At 26.6% G+C, this 23,605-nt stretch overlaps 6 protein-coding genes across 13 annotated transcripts in view; 3 read left to right on the top strand and 3 right to left on the bottom strand.

Moving 5' to 3' along the window:
• usp (retinoid X receptor ultraspiracle) overlaps positions 1-12,373 on the bottom strand; it is a 59,092-nt gene extending 46,719 nt beyond the window's left edge. For both annotated transcript variants that reach the window (XM_012492006.3, XM_031919261.2), the window contains exon 1: positions 11,860-12,373. Coding sequence is in view for 1 of the 2 variants with exons in the window: in XM_031919261.2 (XP_031775121.1) it covers positions 11,860-11,878 (19 nt within the window). In the remaining variant the exon portion in view is untranslated. The remainder of the gene's footprint in view (positions 1-11,859) is intronic.
• Positions 12,374-12,835: 462 nt separating this feature from the next.
• LOC100870810 (integrator complex subunit 15) lies at positions 12,836-14,562 on the top strand. Its single transcript, XM_003690319.4, has 4 exons — positions 12,836-13,207; positions 13,292-13,913; positions 13,985-14,274; positions 14,346-14,562. The coding sequence occupies exons 1-4, from the start codon at positions 13,129-13,131 to the stop codon at positions 14,432-14,434; spliced, it is 1,080 nt and encodes a 359-aa protein (XP_003690367.1). The 5' UTR covers positions 12,836-13,128; the 3' UTR covers positions 14,435-14,562.
• On the bottom strand, positions 14,307-16,209 carry LOC105736625 (ribosomal RNA-processing protein 7 homolog A). 2 transcript variants are annotated; one of them, XM_012492082.2, is made up of 5 exons: positions 15,904-16,209; positions 15,587-15,646; positions 15,177-15,509; positions 14,798-15,103; positions 14,307-14,711 (listed from the first exon to the last, which is right to left on the bottom strand). In XM_012492082.2, exons 1-5 carry the CDS (start codon positions 15,908-15,910, stop codon positions 14,626-14,628), a joined length of 792 nt encoding a protein of 263 aa, XP_012347536.2. In that variant the 5' UTR covers positions 15,911-16,209; the 3' UTR covers positions 14,307-14,625. The 2 variants fall into 2 exon arrangements, with proteins under 2 accessions (XP_012347536.2, XP_086773902.1); XM_086917776.1 differs by having other exon boundaries at positions 15,872-15,939.
• On the top strand, positions 16,188-19,949 carry LOC100870331 (transmembrane protein 145). Of its 3 annotated transcripts, none has more exons than XM_086917743.1 (5): positions 16,188-16,665; positions 17,638-18,061; positions 18,125-18,714; positions 18,827-19,654; positions 19,734-19,949. In XM_086917743.1, the coding sequence occupies exons 1-4, from the start codon at positions 16,492-16,494 to the stop codon at positions 19,094-19,096; spliced, it is 1,458 nt and encodes a 485-aa protein (XP_086773869.1). In that variant the 5' UTR covers positions 16,188-16,491; the 3' UTR covers positions 19,097-19,654; positions 19,734-19,949. The 3 variants fall into 3 exon arrangements, with proteins under 3 accessions (XP_086773869.1, XP_031775362.1, XP_086773879.1); XM_031919502.2 differs by having other exon boundaries at positions 16,188-16,826; XM_086917753.1 differs by having other exon boundaries at positions 18,827-19,949.
• Positions 18,153-20,792, bottom strand: Alr (Evr1_Alr domain-containing protein Alr). Of its 4 annotated transcripts, XR_015295232.1 has the most exons (5): positions 20,372-20,511; positions 20,014-20,205; positions 19,312-19,764; positions 18,841-19,110; positions 18,153-18,739 (listed from the first exon to the last, which is right to left on the bottom strand). XR_015295232.1 is itself a non-coding variant. In XM_012492298.3 (3 exons), exons 2-3 carry the CDS (start codon positions 20,095-20,097, stop codon positions 19,372-19,374), a joined length of 477 nt encoding a protein of 158 aa, XP_012347752.1. In that variant the 5' UTR covers positions 20,098-20,205; positions 20,534-20,792; the 3' UTR covers positions 19,248-19,371. The 4 variants fall into 4 exon arrangements, 2 of the variants coding, with proteins under 2 accessions (XP_012347752.1, XP_012347746.1); XR_001112772.2 differs by lacking the exon at positions 18,153-18,739 and having other exon boundaries at positions 18,770-19,110; XM_012492298.3 differs by lacking the exons at positions 18,153-18,739; positions 18,841-19,110; positions 20,372-20,511 and adding an exon at positions 20,534-20,792 and having other exon boundaries at positions 19,248-19,764.
• l(3)04053 (lethal (3) 04053) lies at positions 20,630-23,405 on the top strand. Its single transcript, XM_003690312.4, has 8 exons — positions 20,630-20,813; positions 20,893-21,387; positions 21,471-21,679; positions 21,777-21,850; positions 21,933-22,044; positions 22,105-22,167; positions 22,278-22,435; positions 22,509-23,405. The coding sequence occupies exons 1-8, from the start codon at positions 20,630-20,632 to the stop codon at positions 22,639-22,641; spliced, it is 1,428 nt and encodes a 475-aa protein (XP_003690360.1). The 3' UTR covers positions 22,642-23,405.
• Positions 23,406-23,605: the final 200 nt, after the last annotated feature.

Below are 23,605 nucleotides of genomic sequence, written 5' to 3'. Positions count from 1 at the left end.
TACGTAAATGTAATTTTTCAAAATTAATTGTGGCGTGGAAATGTATACGTTGGATCGATTGGATATTTTCATGAAAGATAAAATGATGTTCCAGAAGAACGGCAGTAAAGATATCGGTCGACAGAAAAAAGCTTGATTAGTTCTTCTTTTTATTTTTTATTATTATTTTTTTTTTTTTTTTTTTTTGTTTTAATATCGCCAGGTTGCCCCTTCATCGTGGTTCCCTTCGGACCATGAGATAAACCTTGACCAAGTTAAGGATAACCGTATTAAGACTCCACTCTCGTAAGCCAATCAACCGAAGAAAGTGCTTAACGGAAAGCGAATTATTGTTTGTTCTTATGTTGAGCAAATGTGGCAAGATATAATAATATACTACCTTTTGAACCGATTCACCGTTGCTCTATTTTCGCTGAAATATCTTTCTTTTATTAACATGACAGTAGATTTTATTCTCATAACGAGAAAATTTAGAAAAAAAGAAAAAAAAAAAATAAACAAGTCGATTCTAACGAAAATTTTAAAACGCGTTAAAGTTAAATTATTGAATTATCAATTATCGTATCTATCTTCTTCGATCTAAATTCGCATATTTAGTTTAGTTAATAATTACTTACGCAGCAAAGCATTGCTATTCTATTTCGTGCTCAAAAAACTTCTCGACTCACCTGCAACAGAAAAAAAGATGAATTAGAGAGATGTGAAATATTTCTTTCTTTTTTTTTCTTTTCTTTTTTTGGTTCATAACAATACTTCATTTAAATGATGTTAAAAAAAAAAAAAAGTGCCATTTAAAAAGTTAAATCAGAAAGACAGACTCGACTAGTTTTATCATAATTTACATATTTCTACTTCTCGTTACTTCCGTTATTATTCACACATTTTTACTTATTTTTTACTTATCATTTCTTCACTTTATAATCATCCAACGTGCAAACGAGTTTCGTCAACTTGCTTCGAGAGCAATTCTAGGATAGGATCATCTCCGTCCAGCAAACGAGAAACTTTGCTATCGCATCGCTCGTGAAAGCTTCGTTGGTGATTTCCTGTTACACGGTCCCATCGGAAGCGGGGGTTTACGTGACGAGGTTCCATTTGCCGATCTCGCGGGAATGTCAAGGTTCCCGGTGCAATTTCACGCTGAAACGCGATTCGTGCGTCCAACATTTCCAACCCGACCCCACCGTAGCTTCCGTGGAAAACTTGGCGGGACCATCGGCTATCGAACGAGGCCGAAAATTGGGTCAAGTGCGGATTTCCCAAGGAAACGCATGCACCGTCCTCGTGAAAAGAGGGAATAGAAGAACAGGTAGCAGAGAATCGATGATTGAAATGGAAGGTGAGTCTAACACTCGTGTAATTATGTTTCTGAATTATTCGAAGGATTGATTTTTTTCTTTAATCATCTTTTTTTTAATCGATTGATGGATTATAAATCAATTGCAAAAATTGTTTGATTGTTGAAATTTATTGAATGCGAGAATAGAATGTTTCTCCGCTATAAATATTAAGATTAATTCGATATAATTAAACACGAACGAACAAGGATAAAAAATTAAGGAAATTATATATTTTACATAGATGAATGTTTTAAGATAACTAAAATAACGAAAAAGTTTAGAAGTTTCACGAGAATTTTAATTATTATATCCTTGAATTATATATATGACGTTTAAACAAACGAAAAAAATTTATAGAACGCGATATCGTTTCGCATACTGTCGAGGGAAACGCATAAAATAGAACAACAATGCGTGGCACTGAAACCAGGAGGACAATAAAAGCTGCACTCGCTGTTGAAAGCGAATATAGGTCAATCAAATGTGCACGTGTAATAAAAGTATAATAGGCACGTGTAATAAAAATATATGTATATATATTTTTTATACATCATTTTTCACAAAAATTACGTACCATGAATGCGGAGCGGAGATTGAAACACGCGTAAAATCCAAAAAGAAAGAAATACCGAAGATTTTTGTTGAAAAAAAAAAAAAGGAATTAATTCAATAAATAGAATAATAACAGATCGGTCTAATTCAAGAAACGAAGCACGAGAACGAAGAAAACTTGTTGGCTGGCATGAAGAGCCAGAAAAATAGGTCAATTTAAATAATACGAGGATTACACGTGCGTGAAAATTGCAAGGATGTTCTCGTATTCCAAGATAGAATACATTTACAGATATACATTATATATGGTTCAAAGTATCTGTCAAAACCTTAACAGACCATAATTTATAATTTTCTACGATATTTAATCATAAAAAAAAATATACTACTAACTAATTTTTTTATAATTGAAATAACTTAAAATTAATAATTTAATAATTCGCTGATTATTAAGAAAGAAAAATTCTAAATAATAAATAAATCTATTATTAAGAATAATAGACGGGGAGGGGAGGGGAAAATCAAGATAAAGAAATGAGATCAGATTAAACAAATATTTTGGACAAAAAGAAACATAAAAAATGTAGTTACATAAAATGAAGTTAACATTTTTCACAATTTAAAAAAAATAATCTCTCGTGATGAAAGGAACATTTCCAAAAGAAAAAAAAATACCATAATCTCATACGAAAATATCCCATTAAAACATCGGTTTCCGATACATCAATCCTGATATAAAAATAACGGTAAATAAGGGCAAAAATAGGCAAGCGTCCCGACTACTTTCGAGCTATAGCGTGCAACACCTGTGTCTCGTTGTCTGGAACCGTGAGAGACCGGGAAGCTAGGAGCGGAGCCTGGTCAGAGTACGCAAAAGGAGGAGGCAAGTAGGTCACTAGGTGAGTCGTGCTAAACAGTGCACGGGAGTGTCCCGACATTGACCTATATGTCTACTTTGTGTGTGCACTTGCCTTCCCCTTCCGTGACCCCTCCACCATTCCCTCGCTCACCTCACGGCTCTCCCTTTCGCCCGATCCCTCTTTTCCGCCCCGCCATCCCCTCCAGCGACGCGCTTTCCAGCCAATTGCATATAGGGAGTCCGCTTACACTCCGAGTGCAACTTTCTCCCCACCACAACGACGCCACCCCGGCGCCGGACCGTCCCGTCACCCTGGAGCAGACGCGATCGATGCCCCGACGCGACCGACCACCACCCACCAATTCGAGATCCTCCCCCCTGTTTAAATGCCCATCGCTCAGAGGTGGTGGTTTTCTTGGTTTCGGTTGATTCAGAGATATGGGTTGGAGAAAGGGGAGGGTTTGTCGTTTAATGGACAAGATTTTGCCAATATTTTCAGCTAGGGAGATTATTTGAGTTTTTAGGTTAGGTTCGGTTTATAGATCGAAATAAAATAGTAATTAAAATTAATAATACTTGTATTTTGATTCTAGATCTCTACGCATCTCTCTAAGCTCCAAGATTTGCTATCTTCTCGGAGAAAAAAGTCAGTGGTGGAAAATTATCGATAAAATTTCGATCGATAAATCATCGCGAGAAATCGTTTCGCCGTTGAAGCGAAATACAGATGCGCGCTCGTAGCCTTGCGGAAATATAAATAGCGAGGACGGTAGAAAAGGAGGAAAAAAACTTGAAAGAGTCAGTCACACTCCACGTGTTTTTCTCACGACGTGTACCGAGCGGCCAACCGTCGACGACGACGACGACCCTGGTCTAGCCGGTGTGTTACGTAAAAGTTCTGCACCGCTTTGTGGGAAGCCGTTCCCTCGCTCGTTTTATCGCGACCGCCACTTTCGATCACATCGAGTAACACGTACCAGCTCGATCGTAAATAACCGGCGTTTTCTACTGGTTGAAACAAAGGAAAACGAATTTGTCATTTGATATTAATCGAAGTAGTAGTCCTTTGGATTGGATTTTTTTTTTTTGGTCAAATTTTTCCTTTTTCCACTTAATAATCCATAGTATATTTTTTACGAATACATCGTAATTGATTTCGTTTTTAAATAGACATATGCGATAAAATTTAAGACTAATTTTTATTAGAGAACAAATTAGTTTATGGCTATAAATAAAATATAATATTATTTTCAACATCGAGATAAATGTTAAATGTTGAAAAAAAAAAATTGAAATTACAGAAGTATAAAAGAATTGTGAGATTGAAATTAGAATTGTAAATGAGAAAAAGTGTGATTATTTTTTTATAACATTAAAGGAAAATTTAGGATTTCTTTGGAATTAGTGAGGAGGAATGGTTTTTCGTATTATATTACCATTTATAAGTAATATTATACAAAAATTATATAACATTTGAGAAAATAATTTTTTTTTTGAAATATCTCAAGAAATCATATTATCGCATATTTCATTCTATTTTATTCAATGTTATAAAATCATACATTTTTGAAACGTATATTCAACGATTTGGCCGAGCATCTTCGATAAATACTTTGGAAGATCGAACAATGCTTCAATTCAGAAAATTGTTACCATAAAAATAGAACATTCAAAAATGAAATCCTCCTTCTTAAAATCTAATTATATTTTTATTTTTTCTAATAATGATATATATATATATATATATAAAACTGTATCTATAAAAGTTATTTTAAAAAAAAATTCCAATACTCTTCTATAAATTTTTCATCGAATAAGTTTTATTCATAAAGTATAAAGAAGATTTCCATTATCCATGACTTGATTATTTTTAAAGGATCAATGACTGAGTCTCTAAGTCTCTAATAAAGTTACATTACCATTGATCAATTATCACGGAAAACGAATAAAAAAAAAATGAAAATAAGAGATTATGAAAGAGAAAGACAGAAATTCAGATAAAAAATTTCCATTAAAAACAATTGTGTCGTCGAATGGTCTTATCGTCGACGTACAGTCGCGTAATAAGTCGTTTTATCGTTATATATACTTTAAAATGTCTTTTTTCTTTTTTTATTCGACTTAATACATGTATCGAAAGGTTGAGTTGGTCATGAATACAAATTAATGCGACTATCAAGAAAAAAATTCGACAAAAATCGGACAAATTTCAAATTTCAATGAATAAATGAATATATACATAAACTTTGATTTTATTTTATTTTTATTATTATTATTAATTAATGCCAGTTATCAATTCAAATCTTACAATTTAAGGTAGAAATACCACTTTAGACAAATCATCGACATTCTCTTAAATACTAATCGTACACAACGTAACTTAATTATAATGATTAAGAGAAAATTGATTAATCCTAACAAAATTATTATCAAAAAAAAAAAAAAAAGAAAAAAAAAGTTTGATTTTATTATAAAAACTAATAAGAAAGAAATAATAATGTTTAATAAAAAAAAAAATAAACTTATATCATAATTGAATAGCATTTTTTAAATCAAATTACATAAAAATATTTCTATCCCTTTCCGAAAATTTTTTTCCCAGACAATATATTTTAAAGAAATATTTAAAACGATGAAATTAAAATTGTTCGTATTTTGAACAATCATAAAATACGAATCACACGAGCGATCTCGTTCTAATTATAATGCACTTTCAATTCCCTTTTGGATATTCGTTTCCCAATGTAAGTTCCTCGGGCAGAGAATGTATTCACGCGTTTGGAAGTTATAAATTGCTTTACACCGACTGTGCTTTTTAAAACGAAGCCCCTTAAGAAATGTATGCAACGGCTATTAGTTCCGGCGACTTTAATGGCTACACAGGTCATGTTCCCGCGCGAAATGAGAGCAAGAAACGATGAAATTTATCGCAAAAGCGATACTGGTTGACCGTGCACACCGATAAAAATTGCACGGTGATGTAACGCGCAAAGTATAAAAAAAAGAAAAAAAAAAAAAAAAAAAAAAAACAAGGAGTTTCATTGAAATCTGAAAATTTCTACGCAAGAACAGTTGAAAGGCCAAATTTTTTTTTTCCTTTCATCCTTTTAATTTATATCGAAGATTATATCTCTCCTTTTGTTGAAAAACGAATTGAATGTAAACTCGAAAGTTTAAAAAATATAAAAATTTACGAAAGTTTCCATTCATTATATAGCCAGCATTATAATTGTATACCTCTTTTCTTTTAATTCGATAATTTAAATTAATTAAAATGGATAAGTAAGCAACAATGAAAATATGCACGATGCAAACAAATCGATTCTTTTTCTTCGTTTTCTTTTTCTTTTTTTTTTTTTTTTTTTTTTTTCTTAAGTATTCCACTTAATTTATATTCTTATCTATCGTTCTTAAATCAAAGGAATATTTCAAAGAATTGATTGATGAAATAACGAAATATCGTTTTATTAATATCTGTACTATTTATCATTAGATTTCTTATTAAGTATCACGTAAAACTACTTTATCGAAACAAGATACCCACTTGGCCTAATTATAAGAACATGTATCGAAGATTGATATGTACATAACAAAATAAAAAAAAAAAAAAGAAAAATCCAATCCTGATAAATTTCGAGAAAAAAGGAAAGAAAATCGGTGATTACGAACGAGGTGATTTAATGTCTAAGATTGAAGTCAAAATGACGAATTTGCGGAAATTTGGGCATTAAACATGAATGATTGAAATGGTCAATTCATGCGAGCTGTACAACTTGACTCAAGCTATGGAAAAATACTAGAATGACGAACCTTTTTTTTCATATTAGAGACATAAATTTCACTAGATGGGCGCATGATTAAAAAATAATTAGAATTATTTAAGATAGAATGTAATTATGTAATTATAAATATCTACTCAACAGCGTTGTTCTTAAATAAGAAATAATTACTTATCATTATTATATAAATAATAAGTCATATATTGATTATACACAAAGATATAATAATTACATAAAATTACAATATGACAATTTGAAACTAGCAGATGAATAATTCTTGTAAAAAATATTTATTCATACAACTAAAAATTCCGATCCTCACATCTAACACGCAATAATTCTGTAATCCCTATTTTCCTTTAATATCAAATAATTAAATTAACAATATATCTTCAAAGTTAAACAAAAATTTAGAAAAAAAAAAAAAAAAAAGCAATCAAAAATCCTTCTATCTAGAAAAATCCTTGAGAAGATAGTTATAAAGATGAAAATTCTTAAGAAGAAGTAGTTTTTTATGCTGAATATATCATTTTATCGAATACAGAATACACCTGCCCCCAAGAAATATTTGAACCACGACACAACGCAATAATTGCACGCATAGCTTACATAATCGCGCACTGTCGTTGCAAAACCTTGAATGCATCGCGATCAATAAACTCTTCGTACCCGTCTATTTATATTTCAAAATAGAAGAGAAAAAGAGAGAGACAAACTTGTGCATATTTATCAAAAATGAGACAAGCGTATAATCCGCGCGAAACGAGCGATCAAGATAATCGACTATGGCTCCATCTATCTGAAAGTTCCTTTCTTCAATTGTTGAAACATCGTCTCGATCTTGAGCAATTTGTTAAACGTATCGCCGCGATTATATTTTCTTTTTCATTTTTTTTTTTTTTTTTAACTTTCTTTTATTTTTCTCTTTTCATTTCTTTCTCATTTTTTCAACGACGATCTATCTTTATTTGTACCGTGACTTCATCGCGGGATAATCTTATCATCTGTATCGAAGAGCAAACAGGTCTCTTACCTTATACCGAGAAGTAAAAAAAATTTTTAGATTTTTTTTTTTTAGACGGTATTCATCATTGAGTATAAAGAAACGATGAATGGTTTGTTCAAATGATTTCTTTTCAAAGTTTTAAAATAATTAAGAAAATGTAACAAATCGTTAATTCCATTCCATTTCATTACACCTCTTCAGTCAAATAAAAACAATTATCGAAGAATTATAATTATAAAGAAATTTAATTTCTTTCTTTCGAAGCCTGGATTAAATAATGAAGATTTAAGTATTTCAAAAGATTATTCATGATTATTGATGCAAAGATTAAAAATTCATTATTGAAATGGATTCATTCTAAAAACAAATCAACCGCGTTAAACTCATCATTCGGCAAACATCACGTTATTGGTACAAAAACGCGATCCTGGCATTGTTTCGACCAGTTTCAAACGAAGGCGTCAATTTCTAAAGGCTGAGCTTCGCCAATTTACGAGGATAGCGTGTGTACTCCGTTGCATTTAATTTCGAACCGGCAACAACTACGGTTAACTACGGATTCCATTACACGTTTTCCATGCCAATTAACAAGATAGAACTTCAAGCGTGGGCGGACACGCACGTTCGCCTGTTTAGATAGCCCAACTCGATTCCTCGTATTGGGTCAGAACATCCTGGCAATTATATCGCATCCTCGAAATTCACGTACAATTTCAAGGATTATTTTCATGAGCATACAGATACAAAAAATATTTTAAATCATACGGGAAAATACGATGATTTTGAGATTGATTTTTTATGGAAAATTGACTGCGAAACTAATGGGAAAGAGGAACATTGGTTACGAACGATTTAAAATTTTTTTCATGGAAATTCTTCGAATTTACTATTATCATCTTTTTAATGTAGATCTCTACTTAAATACCTATTATGTTTATTGTAAAAATTAGAAAGAATTAAGTAAACATTAAAAAACTCTCGTATAGAGTATAAATCTCTATACGAGAATTAAATATATATAGATATAACATGCTGATTAATTTTTATCAACGTTTATTTATTATTAATTTATTTATTATTTAATTATCATTTTATTGTTATTGTGTTATCAATTTATAATTTTTATTAAATTTCATATAAAATTCACGATTTATATCAGATATTAATTAAAATATATACTTTTTATTAGAAATAAGAAACATCTTAGGATTTTTGAAATTTAGTAAAATATTTTTAAAAATTTCTATTTAAAGGAAATTTCGGAAATTTGTTTAGCACATCTCTGAAATATTTTTTTAAAACTTATTGTATTCATTAAAACTAAAACTATTTCATTAAAGAAGAAATTTCTTAGAGGAATAAAATTTTTAAAAGGAGATTTCGTATGAAGTGTTAATTTAAGATTTATCGATAATCTCATAAAAATCAGGATCTAATTCGCTGTATAATTCTCACTAACAAGGGAATTCGTGCAATTCTATCTCCGAGGACGACGAAATCGTATGATACCCGATGGACGAGCATAATCTTCTGCAAGGTCATCGATTATTCATTCTCATGGTTCGCGTTAAATATAACGAATCAATAATATTTATATTATCGTCTATAAATATTTGAACATATAACGAAAAAAAATTTATTTCATGATAATTCGTGAAATGATATATATTATAAGCTATATATTATATATATTATAATATATATATAATATATATCATTTATTTTATATCGTATTTATAATATATTATAAAAATAAGATATATATTATAAAAATAAATTGTATAAATGAAAAAAATGATGATTATGAATTGTAGTTTTAAATAATTTTCTCGTTTTTCCTATTCATAACTAGATAAAAATTCTAATAAAATAAAATTTGAATAGAAATACTATTCAATTGTGTATTCGGAAATGAAAAAAAAAGTTTTATTTAAAACTAGTCTCCAAAAAATTATATAATTTCTATATAATCATAATCTTGGATCGCTTCAAGGATAAAATGTATAGTATAGGTCAGAACTATTTGAGTTTATTTTTTTTTATCTTCTCTTACAAATGAAAGGATGTTCTATCTGTGTAAACTATACAATTGATCTTGAAGTATATCTTTTCTTTAAAATTGAACAAGAAAGAATCCAATAATAAAGAGCATAATTTCTCTTTCAAAACGAACTAGTATGCTTTTTCATAAATTATTCAACTGTGTATGTTAAAAAAATGTATGTTCCATGAAAGATCAACATTCAATTGCAATGCAAATCAATGAGAAATGAATGCACAACATATACAATTTAATATAATAAAGAAATAGTGAAGCAAAAAAAGGAAAATATATCCGAATAAAAGAAAAAAAAAAAAGAAAGAATACGAGATTGCGCACTAAAAGAATAAAAGAGAAAAAAAAGAAGAGACAGGTTAGGAAGGCGATGTTACCGGCACGGACAGAAATAAAATAGAAAGAAACAACTAAGAAATAAAAAGAAAGATAAAGAAAGAGAGTGCAATCACGTTTGTCCTTGAATTTATATAACAAGAGTCTAACAGGGAAAGAAAATGATTTTAGAAAAAAAAAATAAAAAAATGGATTAAAAAGAAAAAAAAAAGGCTCCAATAGCATCTAAAGTGTATACTTCTACAATCATTATATTTTATTAATCATCCACTTAAAAAATATTTTATTAAAATTTAATAAAATAAAAAAATATTGATAAAAACTTTGATAAGAAATTATTTTTGAATTAAATATAATTCAAATAGCATATATGTATAAGTTTATCTTTAAAAATAATCTTTTGTTGATATTCAATTAAATAATACACTTTATAACTTTATTTATCTGAATTTAAATAACGTACACAAACTAAAATAAAATTAATCATAATATATTAATCATAATAATCATAATATTATAATCAAAATATATATCAATTTTATATTTAATATTTTTTTAATATTATATAATGTTTATTATTAAAACATTGATGATAAAATAAATAAAAAATATATGAAAAAAATATTAAAAAACAAATTACAATTGATGCACAGTTAATCGAATTTTTTCCCAAATTTTTCTTTCAAATATTAACTTTCAATTAATTTTTATTATTTTTTTGGCATAGTATTTTACTTATTTTATTAATTTGATTTTGATTATTATTAAATAGAAAAATAGTTTACTTCGTTACATTGCTCTATTTATCTATAAAACAAAAGGGTTGAACGGCAACAAATACAAAGAGGGTTAATTCGCGCTAGCTTGAGGTAGGACGTGCACAAATAGTCGACAGGTGTCGCCACATTGCAACACATGCCGGACTCGGTCGAGAGATAATAATTCTCACGTGTCTCTGTCAAGCGGCTTCAATTCACTATACATAGATTATCTAGGTTAGAGACATGTTATATTATTGCGTAATATAGAATATAGCTATCTGACTTTCTTTGCCACCTCAAAGAAAAATATCAGAAAAACATAAAATATAAACTACATCCCTTCCAATAATTGATCACTTATAAATTAAAAAAAAAAACTAAACTTCAAAGAGATAACAAAAATTTTTGATTGGTTCCTATATTTTTCTGACAGTTCTCGATAAATAATATTCAAGAATATCAGTTTTAAAAAACTTGCAATTCAAAAATAATTTTTATTTCAAAACTTATAATAGACTTAGTAAAAATGAATACATTTATAAGATAATAATCTTAATCTTTATATTTGTAAGAGAATTTAAGTTTAGATTAGAGTTCTAGGTTATATTTTTTTGTTAGGTTAAATTTTGGTTGAATTTGAATTAAATTACATTTAGATATGAAATTAGATTAGACGTAAAAATTTTCAAAATTTAAGTATTTTTTAACTTTATTTATCGAATACTGTCAAAAAATATAGGATAGTTAAAAATTAATATTCCAAAAGTTTATCGATAGATATTAAAAATAATGCTTTCTTCCTACATCTATCTATCTCTATCTTCATATTATATGAGATTCATATTATATTATATGAGATATGCGTAAGAATTGAACCAAGAGAGAAAAGTACAGTCAAGATCAAAAGTCAGATGCATGACATAGATTTGACTGAAAGACTAATTTCACAGGAAGCTTATTCCAAAGAGAAATGTCATAATCATGAAGAGTTCAAAATGAATAGAAGATAACTCCAAAAAGAAATTCATCGCTAATATCGCGGTCAAATACCGCGAATGCGGTCACTGAACTAGTTCCGTTTCGACCCTGACACTGCCATTGCCCCCAGGTCGCGATTTGTGTCAGAGACTCAATATTGTCATGATTTTATTTATATGCACATATACTCACCTCTTTCGCTAGATTCCATCTCGCAAAAGCCTTAGACACCGTGCTGGACGTACGGTACACGATACGAGTATTGAACAAGTACACGTGGAATATTACTTGTAGATTACGGGCCGCTAGCTTAAAATTCACCACGATATAAACATGGCCGGTCGCTCTCTTGTCACAATTATCCTGAGGTCGTTGAACCTTCCCGAAATCGAAAGACACTTAAGTAAAACACCAAAACTATCTTTTCTTTTTTTTCAATGCACAAGAAAAATGATAAAGTACTGTAGCTTAGTGCGTGCTGTCTAAAAATAGATCCTGAATTCGGCGATTGTTTTGACTAACAATGTGGTTCGCAACCTACTCAAAGGTGGCGCTACATATAATAGTCCAATCCTCTATATATGAAGTGTAAGAAAAGATAAATTTCATTGCTATTTTGAAAAAAATGTATAAAATATATATCACAAAATAAAATTTCAATAAACTATTTATATAAATTTAAAATAAATAAGAATAGAATATTTATACAAAATATATATTAAGTCTTTTCATCTTTTTTATCTTTCAAATATTTTACAAAAATATATTGAATATAAATTCAATTTTTTTTATTTTATAATTATTTATATTTATATTTTTTATATTCTTTAGTGAAAAAAGATTATTGTTTTTAATATCATGTATTTTAAAATATAAAAATATTTTATTAAAAAAATTAAAATTATAAATTTAAAATTATAAATTATTTTAAATTATATTATTTAAATTTAAAACTTAAAAAATTTTATATCATATTAAATAAATAAATAATAATTAAATTTATATTATATTTAAATATGTAAAAGTAATTATATATGTAATTATATATGTGTATGTGTATATATAATAAAAATTTATGATTTTTCTAATTTATGATATATATTTAATATATATATTGAAACATATATATTTATATGGGATTCAATATATAAACAATATATAAATTTATAATAAATTTTTCTTTTTCGCGCTTTATAATATATGTAATATTATAATTATTATAAATATATGCAAATTTAATTACATGTTTATTGGATATTTAATAACAGCAATTCAAATAAATGAAAAGAATCAATCAAAATGCATTTTTCATTAATAAAAAAAAACATATCGCATTCATGAAAATGCGGAAGAATAGCTTTAATAAATACATTTAATGTTTTGATAATCTGGCTTGTTAAGTGTAATGAAAAGTAATTTTTTTTAAATGTATGCACATATTATAATAGCATATATGCATTAATGGCAGGGAATGATATAAAACAAAGTTTACGTAAATTAGATTTTCCTTATTGCGCTAGAGAAGCATTATGCAAAATCGGTAATACAGTAGTTAACATAGGTTAGGTTATAAGTCTAATAATTTTTATCATCTTTTTTATTATTATATTGCTATTTTATGAAGAGATATTATGCAGCAGACCTGGAAAACAAATGGATTTACAATTGGATTTAATATCGGAATTTGTATTTGGAGAAATAGAAAGGCGAAAAAAACGTAACTTGACAATAGCAATACAAGAATTGCAATTAATAGAAGTTCTAAGCGATTTTTTTCAAAGTCCTGGAGGAAGTGCTGCTGTGCGCAATGCAGTTTTTTTATCTCTTTTTCCTGCAGATAGTCCCAGATATAAAATCTTAGGCAATTTAGTATCTTTATCCATTGCGACTCAAAATAAAGCAGTCTTGAATGCAACTGGAATTTGGATGCAACAATTAGGATCTACTTCATCACAGAGTGTAGGATTAGCAAGGCATGTACTTAATGACTATTTTGTCCTTACTCCAAAATCTATTGACAAGTTGAAGCAGCTTCCTGTTCTTGCATCACATTTCACTGCCAACTTACTAACGGCAATAGGTGAAGTTTATGAAGACAAAGATCCACCTACGGAACTGCTCAGATTGGTAGGAGAATGGATAGATGAAAACCCAAGCTTATTATTAACTCCTTTGATGGATAATCCTGCTTTACCAACTGGTGGAATTCCAATGACACCAATAACACCAATTGCAGGTTTATTTAGGTAATTTAAATAATTATTTTTTTGCATAATTAAATATAAAAAATTTATACTTTAAATTTTACATTTTTTAGATGGTGTATTTTATCACCTGTACGTTCAAACGCTATAGAAAATACAGAATATTCAGAGGAACAAAAAAAATTATATTCTAAAATTCAACAATTGCTTATGGATTCAGTATTAAGATTAAAAAATAGTGGAAATAATAAACATGCAATATCCGCACAACATTTTGCAGCTACTACTCGAATTTTGACAACTAATTTACAATCTCATTCTACTTCTCATGATTTAGCTATGGAACGCCTTGCTCAAGCTGTTAGTGCAGCTATGTCTGCAAATTGTATTTATGGAAACAAACGTACATATTATAATTCTTTATTATAAAATTAATTTTTAATTAAAAATTAATTTATTCATATTTTTTTACAGAAGAATTATTGGCTTTGTTACAACCTCTATCATATCAACATTTTTTAATTGAATGGACATTACAGACTTATGCATCCAAAGCTGCTTAATAAATTTAATTTCTATTATTATTATTATTTTCATTATGGAATTGTAAATAAATTTAAATTTAATATGTAATGTCATAATATAAATGTAAACAAAATAATAAATATCTATTTAATGTTTATATAATTAATTTGATATATATATTTTATAAAAATATCTATCATTAAATATATTTTATATTATACATAAAAAGTTAAAATGGTTTAAATGTTCTCTTTAATTTTAAATCTTGTAATCTTTTTTTATCTAATTCAAATTTTTTTCTTAATTCTGCCAAATCTGTAAAAAAAAAGAAGTTTAATAATATTCTAAATATCAAAATCTTATATGCATATATATTAAAATCAATGTGATATAAAACTTACTTTGTTTTTTACTCTCACGAATTTGAAAAGTATAAAAGTTAAGTAACTGTTTTTTTTTATTTTTTTGTTCTTCTTTATGTTGTACTTTATTAATTGTAGATTCTTTTCTGGAAAGTGCAAATTGTCCTCTCTTTTTTCGTCCTGTTACAGTTACCCAACCATCATTATTTTGTACTTCTTCCTCCATAACTTTTTCTTTTATTATTTTCTCAGCAATTCTTTTATCATAATTTTGCATATAAGTTTCAATTTCCTTTTTCATTTTTTTTTCATTGCATACAGAACGATTATATTCAATACACCATTCTATATAATTAATTAAAATAAATAAATAAAATATTTTATCCAAAGAAATTCATATATAATTCGTTTAACTTACTTCTTATTCCTGTTAAACAATAATTCTTCCCATCATTTAATGTTATTACATAGTCATCAGAAATTTCTAATGCTTTCTCTAAATCAGATTCATTTTCAAAAATTATATATGCTGTTTTGAATCCCTTAGAAATTATAAAATGAACATTTGAAACAATTCCACACAAATCACTAAATATCTTCTTTAAATTTTTTGATGTAACATAAGGAGGAATATTTAACATAAATAATGTCCTTCCTCTAGGATGTTTTGATTCTTGATTTCTAATCGAATGTTCTTTAAAAAATAATTGATGTTTGTCAGTAGTTTCTTCATTAAATCGAATCCACATTGCTAAAAAATTAAAGAATCATATTGAAATTTATTCAGAAATAAATATATTCTATTGAAAAAAATTATTATATACTTACTCTTAAAACCATTAAGATTATTTTTTTTATTTATCATAATCATTTCGTTATTTATAACCTCTATTGAAATTAATGAAGATTAATAATTTTTATATTTTTAAGCTTTGAATTTTTGTATAGTACACACACAAACACACACACACACACACATATATATATATATATATATATATGTTGCAATAGAAATCAATTTAATAAATGTATAGATTTACTAATATATACATAATACTATATTATATTTTTACTTTTATCTTTTCACGTACACAGTTGCTGTACATACATTACCCATTCTATTAAAAGTTATTCAATTCCCTTACGTAGCATATGGCGCTCGTTCGGTAACTGAGTTTATGTATATTGACTGAGTAAATAAATATAAATACTTGTATATTTATATGTATATATATAAATACTTGTACATCACAAATGAGCAAAATATAAACACAAAATTAATCATATTGCATTTTTAAGAAATAATTTAATAAATTAAACATTATATTAATATATATTTTAAAGTTATATCATTATTTATATACACTGAATAACATATATACATAATATATTGATATTTAATCGGAAATATTGAAAAATTAACGTATATATAAAAGAGTATCAATTAACATAACATAAAATAATATTTATTTTTTTATATTTGCATATACTTATAAATTATATTTTATTAAATTTTAATAAACTTTAAACATTTAATAATACTTTTTTTTTAGAAATATATATAATAATATTATTTGAATTTCATAATTTTACTTAATTTTATTTATGTGTACATATAGTTATATATATTGTTTTATTATATTTTATTATCATCATATTAGTAAAAAAAAATATCAAGGTTATAAAAAGCATATATTAAAGCATACAATAAATCAATTCTAATTTCTTGAATTATGATTCAGAAATTCAATTTATTTATGCTATTAAATTTTAATATTTCTTTTATTAAAGATTTTTTCTGTAAATTTCATTTGAAATGTTTATATCTCAATATAAATATTAATATATTAATTAAAATGCATAGTTCTAAATGGCTACGAAATATTGATCATGAGAAAAACAGCAAGGTAACATATTGCAGATATGTAGATACTATTTCAATTCAGGAAAATTGTACAATCGTGTGTCAACTATGTTCAACATATTGTCATTCTTTTTCATAATATTTCAATATTTATTAACATATTCAGAGAATAAAATTCTTCAAGGACAACTTGTAACACGTGAAGTATTATAAATATCTTTTTGAATCTTTTAAATCTTATATCTTTGAATCTATCTTATAATATTAATAATATTAATTTTAAAAAAAAATTTTTTTTAAAAATATGTATTAATTGTAATTATGTTTAATTTTAATTAAATAAAAATATTACATTATATTATTTTTACAATACTACATTATTTTTATATTATATTATATTATATTATATTTTATATATAAAATATTCCTTTATTATAAACTATTGTTTCTTTTCTAAAAAAATAATGAAAAGAGAAGAAAAATTTTTTATATTTTTTATAATTAATATAATAACATATATCAATTTTTGCAATATTTTTCGAAAATGAAAGATAAACTTTAATTTTTTAATTAGAATATTATATATTTTATCATTTCAATTATAATAATTTTATATAATAATTTTCAATACAAAAAAGGATAAATAAAATAATTTATATATTTCATTATATTTGCAATATAAAGATATATTTCTCATTGAAACTATATTGTACATTTAGTGCGATTTAAATGTAAATGTAAAAATTAATTTTTTACTGCTTTTTATTAATTTCGTTTGAAATATTGATGTTTTCTTTATAAATTACTTATATCCTTATTTACATCATATATGATGTCTTTAACACTAATAACGCACGATGTTTATTTTATGCAGGTCTCGTATCATTTAAAAAATTACGGATTTACTTTCATTCCCCAAATATATTGTAAACATAAAAAATATGCTATTATCTTGTTTATAAAAAAATAATAAAAATTTTTAATATATTACTATAAAAAATAATTTTCTTTTTAGAATTGGGCATTTTTAGCAAGATTTTGCTTTTTAACGGAACAAGGTATATTTCGGTATAAATTTGAATTAGGAGGCAGAGAAGAAGATTTAAAAATATTATTATATTATGATGCACCTGATCAATGGCCAAGCATTTATCCTTCGAACAAAACGTGCATTGAAAAAGAATCTATACTTTGGCATGGGATTGGTCAAATGATACCATTATCTACAGTAACATTTGAAGAATCAGGATGCATCGAAAAAGATGCTGTAATACGATGTTCCAGTAATCGTAGATTTCGATCATCTCGTCCAAGATGGTGGTTCATTGCATTAGCAGACTGTTCTTCAAAAAGTGGATTAAATATCTCATATTGGATATCATTAACAAATGCACCACATGAAAATTTTTGGAAAGAACACTTTTCAGCAGATGAATTTTGTAAGTAACATTCTCTTGATTTAAAATCATTTAATATTATTTACTTAAATCCATTTTTTTCAGATATACTGCCAGAATTATTAACAATTGCTTTTATTTATGTGATACTTATAATATTAAGTTTTTATTTAGCTATGCAATTAAGAGCAAGAAGATTATTACATATATCTTACAAAATATTTATGGCTTCATTATTTTGTCAATTAGTGGGAGTATTATTTGAAATTTATAGTTATATAAATCTTGGTTTGAAAGGAATATCAATAGAAAGTGCTTCTTTATTCGGTCAACTCTTAGAAGCATGTTCAGATATTTTATATACTATACTTATGTTATTATTAGCACTTGGTTTTACAGTAACTAAAAGTGTTTTAACATCAAAACAAATTCGATGGCTCATATGTTTTATTTGCTTGATTTCTTTTTGTCAATTTTCATTGTATATTTATCAATCTGATATCTTTGATCCTGGATTGGTATTGTATATTTATGAGTCACCACCAGGCTATGGATTAATAATATTAAAGTTGATTGCATGGATTATATTTTCTCTTCGTTGTTTTAAGACTGTTAGAAAAATGTCAACAAAACTTCACTTTTATGGTTCATTATTTTCATTGGGATCAGCATGGTTTTTATGTCATCCGTTAACGGTATATAAAAAATATACATTTGATTCTATACATAACAAAATATTATGTAATAAAATACTTGTAAAGAATTTATTTATTTTTAATATATAAAAACATATTTATGATTTTATAGGTACTCTGCATTACTTTATTAGTAGATGAATGGGTAAGAGAGAGTGTTGCTAAAGGCTGTTCATTATGGACTGTTTTTATGGGACATATAGTATTTTTATATATCACCAGACCATCTATGGCTAATAAACGTTTTCCATTTCATATCAGAACATGTCAAGTTATGCCAATTGGTGGTGAAGGACAAGATCACAGTTATGAACCCAATATTAGTACAGCAAGTTCTGCATTCACTATTTCACATTTAACACCATCTATTTTACAATCTTAATAATAAGCATACACCTTAAAATATATGATAACCTATATAATTATAATTGTACAATAATTCTTATTTTATTATTTTCTTTAATGTTCATAATTAACAAAGTATATTATATTTAATAATTAATTAGTTAGACATTGGTAAATAATAATTTATATATAATACTAATATTTTAATTATTATAGCATCTCTAACAAAAGTATTTACAATAATTAACTTACATGATGTTTTATATCACATATAGATTTCATTACAAAATTTACAATTGTAATTAATGATCATCAATTGCATGAACCATCAAGCCAACCATATTTCCACTTTTGATCAACAAGTTTACAATCAAATTCTGGTTTTCCAAGTTTTCTATTTACCTCATTATGTATTTTGCAAAGCCATTGGCTCAATTGTTCCTGTGAATTAGTTTCTGGTGGGGAATGTTTTAATTGTTCCTGTAAATCTTCTGCACATACATTGCAAGGATAAAACTTAGAAAATATATGAAAAAACTGTTTCATATCTGATTTTTGTTCTTCACTTGGATTATTAGGATAATATGCTGCCATAGTATGTAAAAATGACCATGTTACTGAACCTAATTCATCTTTATCTAATGGACAATCATTACGTTTAACTTTATTTACAGATGGACTTTTCTTCTTCTTTTCCTCAGATTCCTGGCAAAACAAAATATATTTGAGAATTGTATTATGACAATTGTACAATAATTTAAATGTAATATTTTTGATTTTTTAAAATATTTAATATTTATTGTAAATTATTAACTTAAATTATTAATTTCGAATATGGTTTATATAATGATGTAATATTTTTTAATATAATATAAATATGAAATTAAAAACATTTTTTTTTATTAAAAAAAGAAATTGACAGAATGATAGATAATTAATTTTATTTTCTCATACCTTTTCGAATTCCAAATTCTTTCTTTGACTTTTTGCCCATGATTTAAAATCCATACACGCACGACAAGGTTTTTCGTTAGACATTCTATTGCTAAAGTCGAAGTATACATTCGTAGATATGTTTAAAAATTATTGTAATTAACAATATCTCCACGTGGAGGATAACCTCTTTTATGAAAGTTATTCGTTCACCTGTTATATTGAAAAACTAACATAAATATATCACATCGTATCACATCATATTCGATTTAATAATAAATATTTATTAAATCACGATTATTCAAATTCATTATAAGTTTCTTATTAATTAATTTTCTTTGAATACCTATTGATATATGACATATATATAAATAAATACCTTTATATATAACAACTTGCGACTCATTTCAGTTAAGAAATGTAATAATAACGTTATAGTGTTACGAAACGCAAAAGATATGGAGAGAAAAGCTCAAAACATACATTGTTCCTACATTCACGTTGAGTGATGAAAAAGAAGAAAAAATTGCGTACAACTAACCTGACCTGATTGCAGTCAGCGAGTGACAAATGTTAAGTGCAGTTTTGACTGCACTGCAAATGATACGATTGTCGGTAAAGTTGATCTTCTGCATAGATGATGGCGAATCGTAAAAAAAGTAATGATTCGTCTCGATCCGTACCAAAATATCCAAGACGTAATATCATATTTTCATCATCTTCATCTTCTGAAGAAGAGGTAACAACGGGATGTCGGAGTTGTAGAAACACATCGAAAGAATACTTTGCTAGAAATCGTGCTGGAACAGAATCCCAAACAGGTTAGATTTAACCTGCTATTTGTTAATAAAATTAAGTTGATAATTAGCTTAATATTTCTTATTTTTTAATTTTTCACAGGACAAAATACATCAAGAATCGAAGAAAATCCTTTTAGTTTTAAGCATTTTTTAAAAAATGGTTCACAAGTAAATTATCAGAATGCTGGAGCTCGTCCAAAAGTTTATACTTCTCCAACACCATATAATTTAGAAAAAGGTTCTACTGTTTATTCTCGTAATCCAACAGAATTACCAGATTTTGTACAAGATCACTTGGTCGTAGAGCAATATTATCTAAATCATGAGCCCAAACAACAAACTATCTCAGATGTAGATAATCTTCCTGATTTTGCATTAAACAGTGTAGAACAAAGACAAACTCGACTCAGAAGTGAATCAAAGAAAAATGAATCTAGTACTTCATGTGATCTTTCTTTTGATTTAACTGGAAATTTGGACAAAGCAATACTTCAAAAGAATCAATCTGTACCAAATACAAGTTGTTCCTCTCATTTAAATTTACCTGTTTTTGTTAGATCTAATATAGGTCCTACTGAAAATCCAGAACCATTAGGTATTTAAATGATATATTGTTATGAATAGTTTAAGTAATTTTTATAAATTTAAATTTTTTATTTATAATCTTCTATTATTTAGGATTTCCATTAGATTTACCAATATCCACAACTGAACCTGATCCTGAATCAAATGTTGCAGTAAGAGACTGTTCTCACTCAGGAGCAAATGAAGCAAATGTTCCAAAATCTTTACCAGATTTTTTAAATGATGGTCCTATTCATAATAGGACAACATTGTCAACAGAATCTGGATCTATACCAAATAGTATAGAATCCACAGAAAGGAGGGTATGAATAAAATTAAATATTACATTATAATATATTCATTGTAATATTTATAATTAGTATTATGAATATATATAATATTCATAAATATATTTTTTAGTTATTGTTGGAAAATGAAAGATTACGACAGGAGTTAGAATTAGCTCAAAAACAAATTAATGAAAAATCACAGAGGTAAATATTTTAAATTCTTATAATTTTTTTTAAGTCTTTTAATTATAGAATATATTCTCTTATTTATATGTATATATTACAGAATTCAATTACTAGAATTAGAATTGGCATCTAAAAAAGAAATAGATCATGAAGAAACAATTCATCTTGAAAAAGCCATGGAACAAGTTGAAGATAATTTAAAACGTAGTACAGTGAGTACAAGAATATTTGTTATATTTAATCAATATTCATAATCATAACTTTTTTTATAGAAAAGAGCGGTAAATGCAGAAAGTACTATTTCATCAATGAAAAAAGAAATTAAATCTTTAACGGTATAAATTTTTGTCATTTTTCAAATATATATTATACATATATATATTATATGTTATATTTATATATAATGTATTTAATTATAAAATGATAAAATATAATCTCAATTCAGACGGAAATATCGTTACTCCGATTAGAAAACAAAGAACTTAGAGCTGGAATTGCGGCAGGAAATAGAAGTGAATATAGTTCTTCAAATATAGATCAGACAGTAAGAAGGCTAGCTGGTGATTTAAGACATGCTGCTTCATCAGCTGAAGTGTCCTTGAGGTAAAGATTGATATTTGAATTTGAAAATCCTAAATATAATTTATATTATAATATATAAATTTAAAATTTATAGACAATTAATGTCTGGTGTGGACAATTTAAGAGTACTAGCTTCAGCACTTGAAAATGTGGATAGGATAGAAGACCGGACCAAAGATTTTCTACCAGATTTTGACGAGGATAATGCTGCTGGTCCTGCACTTTAATACATTCTTGTGTACTTCTTTTTCTGCATATTATCCTTATTTGACTTCTATGACATGTATCCCAGCCTGTGCTAAAAAGTTCCTTGAACTCACGCAATTGCGTTGAGTATCCATTTTGGAGTCGATTAGTGATTCGATTCGATTGAGAAACACGATATTTACATCATGTTTGTTGTATCTTTGTAATAATAATAGCTCTTCAATTTCGACTTACATAACAATTCTAAGTGTATTATATATCACCTATTTTGGCAAAGCATATCCTTTTAAGTGTAATTTTAATACATAGCAACAAACATGAATAAAATAATAACTTAAATGTAATTTATCGCGATGCGACTCCAAGTAAAAAAACTAATTTTAACTTTTATATGTATGTTTTGACATGAAGCCATAACATAAAGCACTGGTTGGGATTCAGTACATAATTCCAACGCAGTTATTAAAAAAAAAAGAAAAAAAAAAAAAGAAAAAAAAAGAAAAGAAAAAAAAAGAAAAAAACAATATTTTAATAGTTATTGTAACAATGTTGCGTGTACAGTTTCAAATTACATGTTCAATTTCTTTGTAAATGTTGAAACTATCAGTTAAACAATTACAATTTAAAGCAAAACAAGATTCTTCATGTATTTTTCTATTTAAGGGGGTACATGACTCTTGAGTCTTAGAAACATGAATCTCCTAATAAATAAGATTGTAATTATACGATTGACAAATGTTTTTCTAAACAATGTATAATAACAATACATATATATACAAAGAAATTAAATTTTTGAAAGTTGCCTTTGTATGAAAGTTGATATACGAATGATTACAAATATTTAAATCTAAAAATCATACATCTATTTAAATACATTAAAAGTTGAAAACTTCAAAATCATGTATTTATAATATAATAACAAAATATTTTATATCATCATAATACATTAACAATCATAAACATTTTAAAACTTGTGGATCAATA

Source organism: Apis florea, unplaced genomic scaffold (genome assembly GCF_048593485.1).
Source record: "Apis florea isolate Af1SG1 unplaced genomic scaffold, ASM4859348v1 contig_1615_pilon, whole genome shotgun sequence".
NCBI lineage: Eukaryota > Metazoa > Arthropoda > Insecta > Hymenoptera > Apidae > Apis > Apis florea.
The sequence above is the reverse complement of the archived record's forward strand: the minus strand, read 5'-3'. Positions and strand labels throughout refer to the sequence as shown.

Coding starts and splice junctions, on each gene's coding strand:
- LOC100870810 (XM_003690319.4), top strand. CDS start 13,129: ATGGCAGGGAATGATATAAAACAAAGTTTACGTAAATTAGATTTTCCT. Junction 13,914..13,984: donor CCAATTGCAGGTTTATTTAG/GTAATTTAAATA, acceptor TACATTTTTTAG/ATGGTGTATTTTATCACCTG. Junction 14,275..14,345: donor TTGTATTTATGGAAACAAAC/GTACATATTATA, acceptor ATTTTTTTACAG/AAGAATTATTGGCTTTGTTA.
- LOC100870331 (XM_086917743.1), top strand. CDS start 16,492: ATGATTCAGAAATTCAATTTATTTATGCTATTAAATTTTAATATTTCT. Junction 16,666..17,637: donor ATCATGAGAAAAACAGCAAG/GTAACATATTGC, acceptor TTTTCTTTTTAG/AATTGGGCATTTTTAGCAAG. Junction 18,062..18,124: donor CTTTTCAGCAGATGAATTTT/GTAAGTAACATT, acceptor CATTTTTTTCAG/ATATACTGCCAGAATTATTA.
- LOC105736625 (XM_012492082.2), bottom strand. Junction 15,104..15,176: donor TTGTTTAACAGGAATAAGAA/GTAAGTTAAACG, acceptor TTAATTATATAG/AATGGTGTATTGAATATAAT. Junction 14,712..14,797: donor TCGTGAGAGTAAAAAACAAA/GTAAGTTTTATA, acceptor TTTTTTTTACAG/ATTTGGCAGAATTAAGAAAA.
- Alr (XM_012492298.3), bottom strand. CDS start 20,097: ATGTCTAACGAAAAACCTTGTCGTGCGTGTATGGATTTTAAATCATGG. Junction 19,765..20,013: donor AGAATTTGGAATTCGAAAAG/GTATGAGAAAAT, acceptor TTGTTTTGCCAG/GAATCTGAGGAAAAGAAGAA.